Raw genomic sequence first — 19884 nt, 5'->3', positions numbered from 1 at the left:
TCTCTCTCATTCAACCCACATATTCAAGCCATCAGTAAGTCATGTCAGTTCTACATTCACAATACTGCTAAAATCTGCCCCTTCTTCTCCTTCCAAACTGCTACCACATTAATGCAAGCACTTATCCTATCCTGCCTTGATTACTGTATTAGCCTCTTTGCTGACCTCCCTGCTTCCAGTCTCTCTCCACTCCACTCCACTCTGCTGCCTGGATCATTTTCCTTCAGAAACATTCAGACCATGTTTCCCCTCTCCTCAAAAAATTCCAGTGGTTGCCCATCCACCTCTGCATCAAACAAAAACTTCTCACCATTGGCTTTAAAGCACCCAATCACCTTGCCCCCTCCTAACTCACCTCGCTACTCTTCTACTATAACCCAGCCCACACAATATTCTCCTCTAATGCTAACCTTCTCACTGTAACTCGATCTCATCTATCTTGCCACCTTCCTCTCACCCCCATCCTACCTCTGGCCTGAAATGTTCTCCCTCTTCATACCAGACAGATAATTGCTCTCGCCAACTTCAAAGCCTTAGTGAAGGTACATCTCCTCTAAGAAGCCTTCCCTGACTAAATCTTCCTCTCCTCTTCTCCCACTTCCTTCTGCACTGCCCTGACTTGCTCCCTTCATTCATCCTCCCTGCCATTCCCACAACACATATATACATGTCTGTAATTTATTTATTTAAGTATTTATGTACTTGTGTATTTATTTTTTATATTAATGTCTCTATCCCCCATTAGACTGTGAGCTCATTGTGGGTAGGGAATGTGTCTGTTTCTTGATGTACTGTACTCTCCCAAGCGATTAATACAGAATTTTGCACACAGTAAGCATGTCGATAAATACAACTGAATGAATGAATAGGGAGAGAAAGGGGTAACTGACACAAAAGACTGATTATTTCTTCCTTTGATCTTGGAAATCTTTTAAGTTGGAATGATAAATGTATGGAATACTAATATCATCACGGTAATGTCATCCGTATGATTGGTTTCTGACCCCCTATTTTTGATCTGTTTATTGTTTCCATACATGTGCATAACTGAGAGACTTCTCTCTACCACTGCTAGTGCAAACCCTTGAGCCCAGTTCTCTGCCTCTACTATGGAGGACCCGGGCTGGCATGGCGGGTACACGTTTGTGTGGATTATCATGGGGTGAAGAGAGCTTCTCAGGGTCCACCCAACTGTTCAGTACTTTACAAATCAAAAAGCCAAGGCTAGAAAGAAGCCAATGATTCGAAGGCATCTGGGCTGATTAGTTTACTCATTGTGGGCACGGAATGTGCCCATTTATCGTTATACTGTACTCTCCCAAGTGTTTAATACAGTGCTCTGCACACAGTAAGTGCTCAATAAATGCAGTTGAATGAATGAATAAAGCAAACTGTGCTTCCCCACTGGCCCAACTCTTCGTAGCAGTATTCACCCTGAAGCAGAAGGGGCCTGTTTCCAGAAGAGAATCAGTAAGAGAGAGTAACACACTCTCCTTCCTGGGTTCTGTATTCTTGGAATCTCAGATGAAGTATCTAATCTCAACAGTAACCACAACAATAACATAATACTGTAACAATAAAAATAAATATCATGGATACATTTTGTCACTTTGTCCACAGCAAAGTCACATGTATTTTCCCAGTTTATCTAGGGGAGTTTTACCTGGCTTGTCATGATTGTGACACCAAGTGGCAGTATCTGTTTGTTGTATAAAATAATCTTTAAGGATAGTAGTAGATAATTTTCATTCATTCAATCATATTTGAGTGTTTATTATGTACAGGGCACTATACTAAGTGCTTGGAATTACAATTAGGCAACAGATAGAGACAATCCCTGTCCAATAACAGGCTCACAGTCTTATGACAGATAAACATTGGCTTTGCATGCTTTTTCATAGCCTGCTAAATCTTACCAAATCTTGCTCCACAGTATCTTTAAGCTCTGCCTCTACCTCTCCATCTAAACAGCCACCAAACTGAATCATCTTACTAGTTCAAATGTTTCGGCTTCCTAGCTTCTCTTCACTTTGAGACTAGACCATATATTGTTGTTCTGATCAACTACTTAAAACGTTATGCCACATACGTCTCTCTTCACCTTAGACACCTCACAAGGATCTGTTTCCTTCCGCATTAAGCAATAATTCCTCATCATTGCCTTTAAGACACTCCAGAAACTTTTCACCCCTTTATTATCTGCTACTCACTAGCTTGCACTGTTTTTTTTGCTCTTCCAACCTTGTAAACCTTTGCAGGCTCTATCCCTCACCTGGACATCCCTCCACATTCATTTATTTCGGAAAACAGCTCTCCCCACCTTCAAAGGCCTTCTAAAAATCCCATCTCTTCCAAGAAGACTTCCCTATTGATTCCTGACGTCCCAAGTAGACTTGACGTCAAGTAGCTCCTCTCTAGCACTTAGCTATTTATATGACTCCTCAGCACTTGTAGATATATAGTATTCAAGCACTACCTGTTATATCTTTGTTCTTCCTCTTCTTCCCTCTAGTTGTAAATAATGTATGTCTACCTTTTCCCCCTTAAAATTGAAGCTATTTGAGGGCAACCAAAGGGTATTTTGCTTCTGTCGTACTTTCCCAAATGCTTAATACAATTCTCTGCCTTCAGTAGGTGCTCAATACATTCCATTTATTGAGCATAGCAGAGCATAGCAGAGGCACAGCATAGCATAGCTGAGGCAACTGAATAATTGTCTGATATGGCATTTGTTTTTCCTCATTAGCTCATAAAGCTATTAAGCACATTTTAATGTATTTTACTTTTTCTCAAATATAGTTTGCTTTAGTATTAAAATCACTGCCTGCTGTGAAAGGAGAGGGCAATTTAAATTCCTCATACAATTATTTTTCCCCTGTTATTGAACTCATGAAAAAATCTATTTCAGGTTTTTCTCTACATTGTTCTGATAACTACATTATTGTATTGTACTCTCCCAAGCACTTAGTAAAGTGCTCTGCATGCAGTAATCACTCAATAAATACGATTGAATGATTGAATTAATTAAGGACAGGAATAGCATTTAATAAATATTCCTATTTCCCCATATGCAGGAGCTTAAGGTTGCAGATTTACTCTCCTCTAACACCACTGTCTCCTGGATATCTTGCTTTGCTTTTACAACTTCTCGTTGTAGTTCCAGCTCTGAGTTTTTGTTTTTTTTACATTTAAAAGGCAAAAACTCTAGAGATGAAGAATTGCCAGGATACATAAAATAAATTGGGCAAGGTTGGAAGCTGCTAGGAAGGTGGGGGGTGGGGGGAGTTTCCATTCCAATCACCCTGTTAAACCTTTGAGTGAATTCAACAAAGAGTAATTTCTGAAACACTGGTGAGGGTAAAACAGGCAGCATTTCATTAAGAAATAGTTTCTTGGAGTCCTCTTGCAAGTCAAATATTGGAAATGTTAGAAAAAAGTAATCATGCTTTGAGTTGGGAAATAGGTCATTTCCGCCCTTTTCATGATCCCTTTATCACTTCCCTAAAAACCTCTGCATTTTGGTCAACAACAGGACAGGCCCCAAGAATGTCTAAACAGATCTCTTGCCTGATGTAAAAAAGCCTTGTGATGACTCACTCACCCCTTCTGGGAGGCTTAAGAGCAAGGTAAGCCACTGAGTTATGCCCCTGGAGTATTGCTATGTCTTGTTTACCCAGCCTCTAGCTGGGAGACAGGTATTCATTCACCCCTACCTAGGAGATGGAGGTTCCCCAAGTGAGTGAACTGTAGTCATCCAATTTGCCATTTACTATTCTGTGCTGAAAGGCAGTGGGAAGGACATCAAGAGGGGCTAGGAAAGACAGTTAAGTGATATGACATTTCTGTCATCAACCTCTCTAATGAGGGTTGTGAGGGAGGAGGGAATTTAGGTACCAACTTCAGTACCTTTAGAATGCAAGTACCACTTTGTAAAAACAACCTCAACTTTTCTGGAATGACTGCATTTTTCTCTGAAGGGGAATTTAGTTGCAGCCCAGCCTGGTCTCTGAGAGATAACAGCTTTTTGGACTCTATCGGGGGAATGTTTCTCTTTATTTCCCAATACATTCCTCCTTCAGCTACTTGGTATTTCCCACTGCAACTGCCCATCCAGGCACATGGATCCTTTGTTAAACTGCTTTGATGAATCTATTCTCTAAAGCTTTTGGCTCTGGGAGCTGCATAGTTTGCTGAAAGAGATTCAACAGATGAATTCTACCAGTATTTGAACTCATCCTAGCCTGGAAAGTGAAAGCCAAAAACAGATTCCAGCTCAGATTTCCTGCTTCATTGCATAGATTTAGGGCATCTGCACTATTATCAGTATTACAGAAATATACTCATCTACAACATTGCATTACAAATTCTCCTTTGAAAATTTAGACTGTTTTCAAAATATTAAGAAAATAACTGTTTGGGAAGATTTCTGCAATTTTATACAGTTTGAATACCTTTTTGGCTATGCAAAAAGATAAAAAATACAATAATATTCCAATCCTATTTAGAGAAAATTGTTCTATGAATAGCAGGAAATATAAATAGTTTCATGAAGTACTTATTTCTGAAAAATGGCTGCACACCATTAGGACTCCACTTCGGAAAGCTTAAGAGATTGGTAAATAATGCATTAAATAAATGAATCTTCAGGCACTAATATCATATATCTAAGTATATTAGATCTATTTTAAGCTCTGCCATGTGGTTTACTTATAATCACATCTAAATGTATGTGACTCCAATTTTATATTTGATCCCCAATCTGAATATTTCTGCTCTAAGTTTTAATGGGAATAGTCTTTTGCCAATTTAGTGAACGAATGAGTGATTTGATAAATTCTTCTATTTCTGCCTTGGGCATGTTAAGTTTGAGGTGCTTGATTATTTGATTCTATTATACTCAAGAAAATATCTCATTTGTTTTTGGTTGTTTTATTCCTTTTCTCCCAGCATTTCCTCTTCCTTTAGAAATGTCCTTTTAAAGATCAGTCTTTTAATGAGTGGTATTTATTGAGTGCCTACTGAATGCAGAGTCTTTGACTGCATATTTGGGAAAGGCCAAGTGAAGAAATTCACACTACCTTATACCACCATGGCATCTTCTCTTTTATAAGAAATAGTTGTATGTTGGATATTCTAAAATTAACATGGAATGTAAATGCTTCCAATACCTCTAAATTGTCTTCCAGGCTGCCTTCTCTAGAAGACCTTCTTCAAGTACTATGTTCTCTCTTTTCTTTATCCTTGAAATTATCATTATTACTCCTATTTCCCTCCCTAACCCAGCATGCATAGAATATTCTGGCAACACCTTCTGTTGTATTCTCATCTGATAGTAGTTCTAAGTGCTGCCTATGCTTTCTGTAGATCTTTCGCTTTAAATCTAACTCATCTTGATGCCACTTCTCTCATAACAGACCAGTATTTTCTTTTGAATGGTTTATTAACTTTTTAAATTTTAGTCCAGCTATGAGAATTATCTTTTACCTCAACTTTTCTTTTCATTTACTTGTTTTCCTTTATCAAATGCCCCCCCCCCCAAGCTTCATTTCCAAACTAGTTGGAAATCTAATTGGATTTTAATCCTATATAAGAAATTTCCCAATGACCTGTGCAAATACAAAGCTGTGTTTCAGTAATTTCATAGTACCAAAAAGGTTCCCCACCTAACCTTTTGTTTTTGCAAATATTCCCCTAATTATTTTTTAACACATTTCCTCTATTCCATTTCCTCTAATTGTACTCTCCTAAGCACATAGTGCAGTAGTCTGCACAGAGTAAGCATTCAATAAATACTAATTTCATATTACGGAAGAGGTTCTTCTCCTAACCTTTTGTTTTTGAAAATATTGCCGTAATTATTTTTTAACCTTTTTTCCTCTAATCGTACTCTCCTAAGCATGTCGTACAGTGCTCTGCATATAGATTCAACAAATATAATTGATTATTGATTATTGACTAGTTATCTCAGGTGAAAGTGATGCGTGGGAAATCTTATTAAATTGAGATGCATGTAAATTCAGCACTATTAAATTGTGAGCCATTATCTGTCATAATCATAGCCTGAATGCAATAACTTACAAATATCGACATAATTTCAGTTGATTGAAGATATTTCATTTTATGCCTTGTTATTAATTATTACAATTACAGGAAGAATCTCCTTGACTTTTTACCATATACAAACAAGTCAATTTCCACTTCTATCCAAGTTCTAAATATTTTCCATTAGTTAGGCATCATATAGCAAAATTGTTCTATTCTCAGTCTAATGAAGAAAAAGTTTTTAAGTTTTGAACATTTCCAGATTCACAATCTTTGCTGGTGTTTTACAATTATTTATGTTTTTGATTTCACAGTGTTTGCTTATCTTCCTGGCCCATAATATCTCTTGCTCTTAATATAACTGTTTAAGTCTTTCAGATACAAAGACACTATAAATTATTTATCCTATTAGGCATTGATGCATTAAGCACCTCCTCCACACAGAACACTGTACTAAGCTCTTAGGAGAGTGAATTAGAGTTAGTAGACAATCTCTGCTCTCAAGAATCTCATCATCTCATGGGGAAGACCGACACTAAAACAGATTAAAGGTAGGGGGAAGCAACGAAGTTTAAAAATAGGTACCTAAGAAGTGTGGGGGTGGAGTTGAGATGAGAACCTAAGTGCTTAGTGGGGAAGAATTGAAGTACAGAGATGACAGAGGTGATGCAGTAGGGGGGAAATAGGATGGGGGATTAAAAAAATAAATCATGGAAGTCCTCCTGGAGTAGGGCAGAACTATCAGTGCAGAGTTTGTAGTGGTTACAATTAACGCAGCCAGCACCCCTCTTTCCCTAAGAGAACATACATCTAGACAGTAAAATTCCCCAAAGGGCACGGTGAAGGGCACAGGCAGAGCCAGGGGTAAACACACATGAGTGGGGAAGGGAATAGAAATGGATGAGGTGACCCATGCATACAGTCACCTCCATTCTCCCACTGCTAGCTTACTTGGGTGCTACATGCTTGTGTTCAGAGTTAAAAGCATGAAGAGAAATCATCAGAGACATAGAAGGATGATCAGAAAGACTAAATGAGAATCCAGGAGTACATTGCCTTTGAAGCCAAGGATAGAGTTATTGCCTTACCTCAGGTAAATCATAACTCGGACCTGTTTATTCAGTGGAGATAATGAAACTTTAATACTTTGACTACTAACCATATAATCTGCCTCTTAACTGAAGGTCTCTGAGAAGTAAGAGGGTATTTAAAATCCAATCAAGTATATGAACTATGAAAGGCATTTTAGTTATATTTATACCACCATTAAATTATTTATATTTATGTTCTCATAAATGTCAAATGACTTCACCACAATGGGTTAGGTAGTGTCCAATCAAACATATAATTCATATTTTCCCATTTACTAGGAATTATGTTCTAAGAATCTTAGCACTGTTGGACTTTTATCCTGTTCCAAAGTCACCACATTATGCAAAAAAAAATTATAAACTACTATTGATTATCACAATAGGAAGTTGAAAAATTTCCCAGGCTGTTGAAATAATATTATTTTTGTGTGATTTTTCTATATCTTTTGCTCTTACATAAAACAAGGGAAATATCTCATTTTCATTCTTTAGGTTGCATTTTCCATACAATAGAAGAGTCTCCAAATGGAAACTCAGACTGGGTGACCAATTGTCTTTTTCTCTGTTTTCATTTCCCCTGGGCCCATCACCCTGGAAATTTTTGGAAAGTGCTGTAACTGGTTTTTATAAAGGTAGAAAGCAGCGTGGCTCAGTGGAAAGAGCACGGGCTTTGGAGTCAGGGCTCATGAGTTCGAATCCCAGCTCTGCCACTTGTCGGCTGTGTGACTGTGGGCAAGTCACTTAACTTCTCCGTGCCTCAGTTCCCTCATCTGTAAAATGGGGATTAAGACTGTGAGCCCCACGTGGGACAACCTGATTCCCCTATGTCTACCCCAGCGCTTAGAACAGTGCTCGGCACATAGTAAGCACTTGACAAATACCAACATTATTATTATTATTATTAAATGGCAGCTGGACTGAACCCTACATGCCTGATAGCACCAGGTCAGGCCTGGTTCCCAGCCCCAAACACTTGGAAGAAGAGCTCGATTCTAAGCCAGGAACAGAAGCAAAACTCGCATAGCTCTGGGATGGGTTTCCAGGGCTGTGGGATTTCAGCATCAGTTCTGAACAGAGACGTACTTATATAGGCTGTATTTCTTAGACTTTTTTAACCTTGCCTTCCTGCTTTATCTTTCCTTCATCCCCTCCTGCTCTCATATTTTTAAAGCCACTGTACCGAGACCATAAATCAACTAATGGTGATAAATGCCACTCCCAACTAGCCTTATGTCTGATTCTCCCTGGTCATCTCCGACGGAGCACAGACATGCCTGCCCACTCCTGCTGCCCTGAAGAACAACTTAGGCTCCAGTTTTGTGTGGCATGGGAAAAGTGAAGCCCTGTGGACCTTTCTCCAAGGAAATCGAGAACATAGCTGCCCATGCTAGCATTTAAACTGAGAATACTTGACACGTAAGTAGCGCTTAACAAATACCATTCCTAGTCACCAGTCACCTAATCACCAGTATTTGAATCCAGTTCACTGCTTCAGTGGTAGCACCATAAACCAGGATGTGAACTGGGCCATGATTGAACTCCTTCTTCTTCATCATCAGAGAAGCAACACAGCATAGTGGATAGAACACGGGCCTAGGAATCAGAAGGTCATGGGTTCTAATCCTGCTCTGCCAATTATATTCTGTGTAACCTTGGATAAGTCACTTAACTTTTCTGGGCCTCAGTTAGCTTATCTGTAAAATGAGGTAAAATGAGCGAGACTTGTGAGCCCCAGTGGAACAGGGACCGTGTCCAACCAATTTGCTTGTATCCACCCCAGCGCTTAATACACTGCCTGGCACATAGTAAACACTTAACAAATACCATTATTATTATTATTATTATCTTATGGGAACTCAAGTTTAGCTGACTGTAAGCTTCCTCAGTGCAGGAATCCTGTCTACTGATTTTACTGCATGCTCCTAAGTGTTTTGCACACCATCTGTACTCAGTGAATATTATTAACTGATTATTTCACCTCTGAAAAACTGACAGCTCTTTTTTATTTAATGGTATTTGTTAAGTGCTTACTATGTGCCAGGCACTGTACTGAGCACTGGGGTAGATACAAGACAATCAGGTTGACAACAGTATAAGTCCCACATGAGGCTCACAGTATTAATTGCCATTTTAGAGTTGAGGGAACTAAGTACAGAGAAGTGAAGTGTCTTGCCCAAACTCACATGAGAGTCAAGTGAAGGAGCTAGTGAAGTCCTTGATTATGGACTTCTGGTTGCTAGTAAAAGAAAAAAAAATGAGGGTACTTGTTAAGCGCTTACTATGTGCCAAGCACTGTTCTAAGCGCTGGGGCTGTACAAGTTAATCAGGTTGGACACAGTCCCTATCCCACAGTGGGCTCACATTCTTATCCCCATTTTTTGCAGATGGGGTAACTGAAGCACAAAGAAGTTCAGTTTCTTGCCCAGGGTCACACAACAAACACGCGGCAGAGCCAGGATTAGAACCCATGTCCTTCTGACTCCCAGGCCCATGCTCTATCCACTACACCATGCTGCTTTCCCATCGAGTGAGCAAAGAGTTGCCTTGGGATTAGGAATTGCAAAGAGGATAGAGCCAGGGTTCAGGTAGCAGCAACAGAGTGTGGAGACAGGCAATATCCAAGAATTGAACAGGCAGCTAGCATGAGCAGTGGAGCGATCAAGTTGGGAAATGGCAAAGGACAAATGAGGTGGCGGGATTGGTCCAAAGAAGAGATCAGAGAAGGGATTAATGTGTGAGTGAACCGTTGTGACTGTCTGCCCCCAGGGCTTTATTTACTTATTTAAAGGAAGTAACCAATGACTGTATGGACTCACTGGTTATTTCCTTTAAATAAGTAAATAAAGCAATAGGGGCAGATAGGGTTAGCCGAACAATGCTAAGTGGAGATAGTCTGTTTCCAGCATCCATAATTGGTATGCTTAAAAAACAACAATAAGATGTCCTCGGGACACATGCACCCTTCTGATATACTTGTCATTCAAATGTTCTGTTAATTTCCATTTCGTTGGGTTATTTGTAAGTTTTATGTCACTTAAGAACTTTGGCAGTGTATTTTCAATGAAGTTCTTCACAGTCCAGTTCAAAATGTTCCCTGGTAGGCGGGTTGGAATGAGCAGGCAGAAAATCACTGCAGCAGCCCCAGCCAAGATGACTCCCCAAGGCAATTCGCCCCAAGAGAATTCATGTGGAGGCATTTTAGTCTCAAAATACAGTGTGCTTGCAGATTGTAGATGTACCTTCAGTTTGCTAAAGAATGTCAAGATATGCAGGTCAAGTGACAATCTAAAGTACCGGACTATATTTGTAACTAAAGAAGTTCTGTCGAATCCTGCCTGTCCCCTAAATCCAAGCAAATCCAAGCACATAAGCAGAAACAGAAATCTGCTGGAAAATGGGCCTAGGGTAGACTTAGTCTCACACAGCCCAGTGGAATAAATTCATCTCTACAAATGTTGCAAGAATTTGAAATTAAGGTCCCCCTCTTTACAGGGATTCCTGTGTGGAGTGCCAAGTAACTTGGTTGTTTTTTTACAGAGTTATAAATATTGTTTCACTAGGGGACTCTTGTTTCATTCCATGTATGGGAATTCTCAAGCATTTCACAAAATTGTTAGTTTTTTTTGTCTGTGATGTTTAGGCTTTAAATATTTTAACTCTCCCCTTGAAAGACTTTAAATGAATAAAGCATTACAAACTTGTTCCTGAGATTGACACAGTAGAAATATCAAAGAAAAAGTTATGAATTTATTTTTAGGTTTCATTACAGAATATTGTCACAGTGGGATTAATTGTATTGAGATCACAATACTAGAGATTGAACCAGGATTTTTAATTCAAATTTCATAAATACATAAATCCAGCAGAGGGCACTTCTATCATTTTTATACCTAGAACTAACCAAAGCAGTAACAGCCTGAATAATTTCAAAGTGAGATAAAAAAACTCCTGGATGCTTAAATCCTTTGTAACCACTGCAGTTTCATAATTCTGAGACCTTCCTTCCTTCAGTGGGTGGTAAATGTATGGAATTATTGCAGGAAATTGACAGATTGAGAATATCAATATGTTAAGAAAGGCTTAGATAAATTCACAGAGAAGGTCCTAGTTGATTATTAGAATGAACGTTAGGAATGTAGAGAGTAAATTTAGAGACATCGATAATGATTAGGATGGATGTTAAGCAAGACAGTCATTCTTTTATTTTTTCAAGTATCCTTTGGCCCCTGTCAGAGACAAAATGCTGGGTTGGGTAGGTCTTTGGCAGTAGTAATTGTATCTATTAAATACTTACTCTGACCCGTTACTGGCATTTTTCATTTTCTCGTGTCCTATTCTGATTAGTAAACATGGGAAATATTAGCTGGGTTTCAGGGTAGTTTTGATGGGATTGAATCTGAAATGTAACTATAGAAAAGACTGCTTGTCAGAGTTGCCCTGAGGATATGGCAGTAGTGGTGAATGCGATGAGTTTATAGCTTGAAGCATGAAGTGTCAATACCACAGGCCTATTACAGCCTAATCCCAGTCCATTCTGCTTAACCCTGCTTAACCCAAGGCCATTATTCCTTCCCTAGCTAATGATCAGAACCCCATATCTTATCAGCCCATCAACCACTTCTTGCATTTATGTGTACATAAATGTGTGCGTGTGTGTGTGTGTGTGTGTGTGTGTGTTGTGCACAGTCTTCCTTTACCCTTGTGTGGCAAAGTGAAAACTCATGGGGCTGGGAGTCAGCAGATAGGAGTTCTCGTCTCTCCTCTGCCTCTTACCTGCTGCATGACCTAGATTTTCTGCGCTTCAGGTTCATCTGTAAAATAGGGCTACAATACCTAATTTTTATGGTATTTGTTAAGCACTTACTATGGGTGCAGCACTGTACTAAGCCCTGGGGTAGATACAAGCTAATCAGGTTGGACAGTCCATGTCCCACATGGGGTTCACAGCTTTAATCCCCATTTTACTGATGAGGTAATTGAGGGATAGAGAAGTAAAGTGACTTGTCCAAGGTCACACAGCAGACAAGTGGCAGAGCTAAAATTAGAACCAGAGAAGCAGCGTGGCTCAGTGGAAAGAGCATGGGCTTTGGAGTCATAGGTCATGGGTTCAAATCCCGGCTTGGCCATTTGTCAGCTGTGTGACTTTGGGCAAGTCACTTAACTTCTCGGTGCCTTTGTTACCTCATCTGTAAAATGGGGATGAAGACTGTGAGCCCCACGTGGGACATCCTGATTCCCCTGTGTCTACCCCAGCGCTTAGAACAGTGCTCGGCACATAGTAAGCGCTTAACAAATACCAACATTATTATTATTAACCCAGGTCTTTCTGACCTCCAGGCCCGTGCTCATTCCACTAGGCCAGGCTGCTTCTTCTCCCTCCCTGTTAGATGGTGAGTCTCATTTGGGATAGGGACTGTGTCTACCTTGGTGTTCGCTATAGTGCTTGACGCATAGTAAGCATTTAGAAAATGTCATTGTATTTGTTACTGTCATTACATAGATTATGCAACAGAAACTGTGTCTGAAGTGATCTTTTACTTACTGTAGTACTTAACACAATGTACTTGGCTCATAGTAAGCACTTAAATAATATAACTCCTGGTTTACATTCTGTGGAAAATGGGCTGCACAGATACCAGCATATGGTGCCTGTTTAAAGTGCTGAATTGTTGATGAAAATTTTTGCCTTTGATCATATATGGCATTTTCTTAACACATGATTTCCTCAGTCTTTTTAGTGTCAGGTGATTGCTCTGTGCTCACACAACAAATTAAACTGATCTTTTCACTTCTCACACACTTCTGAATCATTCACCAGTCAGTGTAGAGTGGCTCTTTTCCTTTTTCATGGGGTCCTTTGTACTTCCTCTATTCTCAGACTTCTTCCTTTTTCTTGCTAAATTTTTACCCCTCTCTTTACTTTTTCCTGTATTTCTTTTCTTGCCCCATTCCTTAATTTTCCTCCCCTTTCCTTCTCTCTGTTTTTTTTTTGCTGGTTTTTCTCTTCCCTTCCCCTCCCCCCCGCCCCCACTTTTCTAAGACCTGTGGTCTCTCTTCCTCTCCCCTTTTCCCACAGAGTAACTTTCAATTCCAAAGAGAAAGTGGCCTTGGCCCTTGGACAAAGCAGGGGATGGGGAGAACAGGGAGTGAGATTCAGACTTGCTGTGGGAAGGAAAGAATAATTCCACTTCCCGTCTCTATAGTTATTCCAGGATTTCCATTCCTTCCAACCCCTCCCAGTTTCCGCCTGTCCACCAGAGCCATCGCAGCTTCCAGAATCTCAGAAGCTTTGTTGGGAGTACAGTGAAAAGGCCATTGTCACCTAGTTATTGAATTGACTACGATTTGGTGACACACTGAATATGGGGCAGCTCAAAGCATTAACAGAGTACTTAAATATAACCCCCGTAGCACTTAGCAATGTTTCTGTATACTCTACTGCTGTGTGACCTCAGACAAGTCACTAAACTTATTGGTGCCTCAGTTTACCCATCTATCAAATGGGGATTAAATAGTTGTTCTCCCTCCTTAGATTGTGAGCCTCATGTGGGACAGGGACTGTGTCCAGTTTGATTATCTTGTATATAACACATGCTTAGTACAGTGATTGGCATTATTACCTCCTCCAATCTGTAATTATTTATTGCCCATCTATCTCCCTTATATTTACACTCCTCAGGGCCTGGAATCATATCTACTGATTTCATTATACTCTCCCAAGCATGTAGTACAGTGCTCTTCACCTAGCAGGTGCTCAGTAAATACGATTTTTTACTGAATAAGTCAAGGCAATGCCAAGGCAAGGGATACGAGGCAAAGGGAAGGTGGTGGTTTTGGTCGACGATGATGGCAGAGTTAGTTGGAGAAGATGACTTAGAGGAAAAATGAGGAATTCAGCAGGGAATGTATCTGTTGCAGTGTTATATTGTACACTCCCAAACAGTGCTCTGCACAGAGTAAGCACTCAATAAATACATTGATTGGACAGGTTGAGCATGAGGTGACAGTGGGAAATCCCTGAAGAGCTAATCTCAGAAGCAGGAGGAAATAGGTTGTGGAAGAGGAGAAAGGTCAGGCCCAGCGAGGGAGATTTCGGAATTATCTGTATAGAGGTAGTAGTTGAAGGCACTCCCTAAGGGAGTGAGTGTAAATTGAGAAGAAAAGAAGCCAGAACCTTGAGGGACATCCACAGGTAGGGAGTGGGAAGCAGAGAAGAACTAGTGAGAGAGAGCATGAAGGATCAGTCAGAGGTAAGAAGAGAATCAGGAGAGGACTGTGTCTTAAAAAAACAAAAAACTTAGATGGTGTTTCTGGGAGAAGGGACTGGTGCCCAGTGTCAAAAGCAGCCAAGAGACCAAGGAGGATTAGGACAGAATAGTGTCTCAAGAAGGAGGTCATCAGTGCATTTGGGGAGAGTGTTTTCAGTGGAGTGAAGGGAGTAGACATTGCCATATAGAAGGTCTAAAAGGAAGTTGAAAGAAAGAAGCATCATGGCTAGTGGAAAGAGTGTGGGTCGGCTCTACCACTTGCCTGTTGTGTGTGATCTTGGGCTAATCGCTTCATTTCTTCATACCTCAGTTTCCTAACCTTTAAAACGAGGATTAAATCCTACTTATTTTGCAAACTTCATATGGGACAGGGATTGTGTCAGACCTGATATTTCATTCATTCATTCATTCAATAGTATTTATTGAGCGCTTACTATGTGCGGAGCACTGTGCTAAGCATTTGGAATGTACAATTCAGTACACTGTTTGGCGCAAAGTAAACACTTAATACAGTAATTAAAGTGAAACAGCAGCTGTATATCACCCCCATGGAGAAGTCTGACCAGGAATGGGAAGAGGGAGAGGGAGCAATAGATGAATGATACAGTGCGATGTGGAGAAGGATTTTAATAGAAGAAATGTGATCACGTTTGAGGACAGAGGAGAAGGGGTCATCAGAGGTGAGTGGTTAAAGATGGGAATCGAGGGGGGGGGGTAGAAGAGAGGTGCAAGTGTTTTTAGAAGGTGAGAAGGGTTGGAGTCGGAGGCACAGGTAGAGGGGGGTTGATTTGGAAAGCTGGAGGGAGATCTCTTGAGACACCAGAGGAGTGAGAGGACCTGGGTTCAAATCCCAGCTCCACCATTTACCAGCTGTGACCTTGAGCAAGTACCCACTTCACTTTGCTGAGCCTCAGCTACCTCTCTAAAATGGGGATTAAGATTGCGAACCCCACTTGGTTCAGGGACGGTAGTCTGAGCGGTTTACCTTGTATCTACTGCAGTGCTTAGTACAGTGCCGGGCACATAGAAAGCACTTAACAAATACCCTAAATGAAAAAAGAATGAGAAAGTGGAGAGGAGGGAAGGGGGATTTTAGAGCAGTCGGATTTTAGTCGACACAATCTAATTTAGCAAGAGTCTTGCAACCGACATTAGACCCTCTGTTGAAAACGATGCGGCCGGGCCATTGACGCCCTCGACCCCGGCCGAGAAGGCGGAGTTTTTATGTGCCAGGTAGGAGCCACCGTCTCCTCCCTCTCTCCTCCCTCCTCCTCTTCCTCCTCCTCCCTTGTCATGGGTTCTAATCCCGGTTTCGCCAACTTGGCAGCTGTGTGACTTTGAGCTAGTCACTTGACTTCTCTGTGCCTCAGTCACCTCATCTGTAAATAGGGGATTAAGACTGTGAGCCCTACGTGGGACGACCTGATGACCTTGTATCCCCCCAGCACTTAGAACAGTGCTCGGCACATACTAAGTGCTGAACAAATGCCATTATTATTATTATTATTATTATTAATAAACTGCCCCCCCCAGGAGTGGATGGAGCTTTCGCGTACCAGGGCGGTGCCACCGGCTCCTCTCTTGCACTGCACCCCAAGGAAAGGGCGGGGCCACTGTCTCCTTCACACTGCACCCCCCAGAGTGGGCGGAGCCACTGTCTCCTTTGCAGTGCACTCCCCAGCAATGGGCAGGCCCACTGTCTCTTTCACAGTGCACCCTCCCAGAAGTGGGTGGAGCCACTGCCCCTTCCCTCGCACTGCACCCTCCCAGAAGTGGGCAGAGCCCCCGTGTCCTCCCTTACACTGCACCGCCCCTTTCCTTGCACTGCACGGGAGTAGGCAGAGCCCCCGTGTCCGCCCTGGCACTGCACTCCCGGAGTGGGCGGAGCATCGTGTCCTCCCTTACATTGCACCCTCCCAGAAGTGGGTGGAGCCCCCGTCTCCTCCCTTACACTGCACCCCCCAGGAGTGGGCAGAGTCACTGCCCCTTCCCTTGCACTGCACCCTCCCCGGAGTGGGCGGAGCCACCGTCTCCTTCCTTACACTGCCCTCTCCCAGCAGTGGACGGAGCCCTGCCCCTTCCCTTACACTGCACCCTCCCAGGAGTGGGCGGAGCCCCCGTGTCCTCCCTTGCATGCCCCGCCCCCAGGAGTGGGCCGAGCTCCTGTCTCTTCCCTTGGATGACACCCTCCCAGTATGGGCGAAGGCCCCGTGTCCTCCCTTGCATGACACCCCCCCCAGAAGTGGGCGGAGCCCCCTTTCCTCCCTTGCATGGCACCCACCCCCAGGAGTGGGCGGAGCCCCCGTGTCCTCCCTTGCATGGCACCCACCCCAGGAGTGGGCGGAGCTCCCGCGTCCTCCCTCGCATGGCACCCCCCTAGTATGGGCGAAGCCCCCTTGTCCTCCCTTGCATGGCACCCACCCCCAGGAGTGGGCGGAGCCCCCGTGTCCTCCCTTGCATGACACCCCCCTAGTATGGGCGAAGCCCCCTTGTCCTCCCTTGCATGGCACCCACCCCCAGGAGTGGGCGGAGCCCCCGTGTCCTCCCTTGCATGACACCCCCCCTAGTATGGGCGAAGCCCCCTTGTCCTCCCTTGCATGGCACCCACCCCAGGAGTGGGCGGAGCTCCCGCGTCCTCCCTCGCATGGCACCCCCCTAGTATGGGCGAAGCCCCCTTGTCCTCCCTTGCATGGCACCCACCCCCAGGAGTGGGCGGAGCCCCCTTGTCCTCCCTTGCATGGCACCCACCCCAGGAGTGGGCGGAGCCCCCTTGTCCTCCCTTGCATGGCACCCACCCCCAGGAGTGGGCGGAGCCCCCTTGTCCTCCCTTGCATTGCCCCCCCAGGAGTGGGCGGAGCCCCCTTGTCCTCCCTTGCATGGCACCCACCCCCAGGAGTGGGCGGAGCCCCCTTGTCCTCCCTTGCATGGCACCCACCCCAGGAGTGGGCGGAGCCCCCTTGTCCTCCCTTGCATGGCACCCACCCCCAGGAGTGGGCGGAGCCCCCTTGTCCTCCCTTGCATGGCACCCACCCCAGGAGTGAGCGGAGCCCCCTTGTCCTCCCTTGCATGGCACCCACCCCAGGAGTGGGCGGAGCTCCCGTGTCCTCCCTTGCATGGCACCCCCCTAGTATGGGCGAAGCCCCCTTGTCCTCCCTTGCATGGCACCCACCCCCAGGAGTGGGCGGAGCCCCCGTGTCCTCCCTCGCATGCCCCCCCAGAAGTGGGCGGAGCCCCCTGTCCTCCCTCGCACGGCCCCCCCAGAAGTGGGCGGAGCTGCCGTGTCCTCCCTTGCATGCCCCCTCCCCCAGGAGTGGGCGGAGCCCCCCGGGTCCTCCCTGAGCCCCCGCCCCTTGCCTCGCACTGCTCCGGAGGGTGCGGAGCGAGCGTTGCCGGGCGGAGCGGGGGCGCGTTTGCGGGTCTGTCCGGGGTGGTGCGGGCGGGCTGGGGATGGGGGGTCCCGGTCCCGGTGGGTGGTGGGCGGCCTGGATGTCGTGCCTGGCGCTGAGCCGCCCGTGTTTGGGCCCCCGGGGGGCCGAGGCGGTGTGGACGGCCTTGGTGAACGTGTCCTGGCGCTCCCCTTCCCCCGGCGGCAACCGCACGGTGTGGGAGCTGGGGGAGGACGGCGTCTTCGGGCAGGACTCTCCGCTGGAGCGGGCGGAGGGGGTCCTGGTGCCCCCCGACGGGCCGGGACCCCCCGAAGCCTGCCTGCCCGCCACCAACTTCACGCCGCCCCCGCCGCCCCCCTGGCTGGCCCTCATCCAGCGCGGCGGGGGCTGCACCTTCGCGCACAAGATCCAGCTGGCCGCCCAGCGGGGCGCCGCCGGGGTCGTCGTCTACAACTCCCCCGGCACCCGCAACCAGGTCATCCCCATGGCCCACCCGGGTGAGTGACACATCTCCTCCTCCGTTAGGATTTATTGAGCGCCTGACTCTGCGCAGAGCACTGGGCTCAGCGCTGGGAAGGGGCAGTTCGGCTCAGAGGGACCGGCCCTGCCCCCTGACGGGCTCGCAGTCTAATCCGGGGAGGGGGGAACGGCAAAAGAGAATCAGTGCAAGACAACATTATCACGATAATAGAATCAAGAAGATGTCTTCAATCCATCGTATTTTTTATTGAGCGCTTACTCTGCGCAGAGCACTGGGCTCAGCGCTGGGAAGGGACAATTCGGATCAGAGGGACCGGCCCTGCCCCCTGACGGGTTCGCAGTCTAATCTGGGGGGGACGGCAAAAGAGAACAAAGCAAGACAACATTATCACGATAAATAGAATCAAGATGTCTTCAATCCATCGTATTTTTTATTGAGCGCTTACTCTGCGCAGAGCACTGGGCTCAGCGCTGGGAAGGGACAATTCGGCTCAGAGGGACCGTCCCTGCTCCATGACGGGCTCGCAGTCTAATCTGGGGGGGACGGCAAAAGAGAACAAAGCAAGACAACATTATCACGATAAATAGAATCAAGATGTCTTCAATCCATCATATTTATTGAGCGCTTACTCTCTGCAGAGCACTGTGCTAAGCTCTGGGAAGGGACAATTCGGCTCAGAGGGACCGTCCCTGCTCCATGACGGGTTCGCAGTCTAATCTGGGGGGGACGGCAAAAGAGAATCAATGCAAGGCAACATTATCACGATAAATAGAATCAAGAAAATACCTTCAATCCATCGTATTTATTGAGCGCTTACTCTCTGCGCAGAGCACTGGGCTCAGCGCTGGGAAGGGACAATTCGGCTCAGAGAGACCGTCCCTGCCCCATGACGGGCTCGCAGTCTAATCGGGGGGGAGGACGGCAAAAGAGAGCAATGCAAGACAACATTATCACGATAAATAGAATCAAGGGGATGTAATAATAATAATGTTGGTATTTGTTAAACGCTTACTATGTGCCGAGCACTGTTCTAAGCACTGGGGTAGACACAGAGGAATCAGGTTGTTCCACGTGGGCCTCACAGCCTTAATCCCCATTTTACAGAGGAGGGAACTGAGGCACAGAGAAGTGAAGTGACTTGCCCACAGTCACACAGCTGACAGGCGGCAGAGTCGGGATTCGAACCCATGACCTCTGACTCCAAACCCGGGCTCTTTCCACTGAGCCACGTATTCATTCAATCGTATTTATTGAGCACTTACTCTGTGCAGAGCACTAGACTAAGTGCTTGGAATGGACAATTCGGCAACATATAGAGACCATCCCTGCCCCCCATGATGGACTCGCAGTCTAATCGGGGGAGACAGCAAAAGAGAACAAAACAAGACAACATTATCATGATAAATAGAATCAAGGAGATGTATTCATTCAATCGTATTTATTGAGCGCTTACTTTGTGCAGAGCACTGGACTAAGCGCTGGGAATGGACAATTCGGCAACAGAGAGAGACCATCCCTGCCCCATGATGGGCTCGCAGTCTAATCGGGGGAGACAGACGGACAAAAACCAAGGTAATATGGTCATGATAAATAGAATCAAGGGGATGTATTCATTC

The 19884-nt window shown here is 44.8% G+C and overlaps 1 protein-coding gene across 2 annotated transcripts in view; it reads left to right on the top strand.

Moving 5' to 3' along the window:
• RNF128 (ring finger protein 128) overlaps window positions 1-19884 on the top strand; it is a 64153-nt gene that overhangs the window by 5588 nt on the left and 38681 nt on the right. Inside the window, exon 1 of one of the 2 annotated variants that reach the window (XM_029067755.2) lies at window positions 17820-18284. The exons of the other annotated variant lie outside the window; for it this stretch is intronic. Within the exon in view, the coding sequence (XP_028923588.1) occupies window positions 17849-18284 (436 nt within the window). The 5' untranslated portion in view covers window positions 17820-17848. Of the gene's footprint in view, window positions 1-17819; window positions 18285-19884 lie in introns of those variants that run through there. 2 annotated transcript variants of the gene reach the window in all.

The sequence above is a fragment of the Ornithorhynchus anatinus genome, chromosome 6 (genome assembly GCF_004115215.2).
Source record: "Ornithorhynchus anatinus isolate Pmale09 chromosome 6, mOrnAna1.pri.v4, whole genome shotgun sequence".
Classification (NCBI taxonomy): Eukaryota; Metazoa; Chordata; class Mammalia; order Monotremata; family Ornithorhynchidae; genus Ornithorhynchus; species Ornithorhynchus anatinus.
The sequence above is the reverse complement of the archived record's forward strand: the minus strand, read 5'-3'. Positions and strand labels throughout refer to the sequence as shown.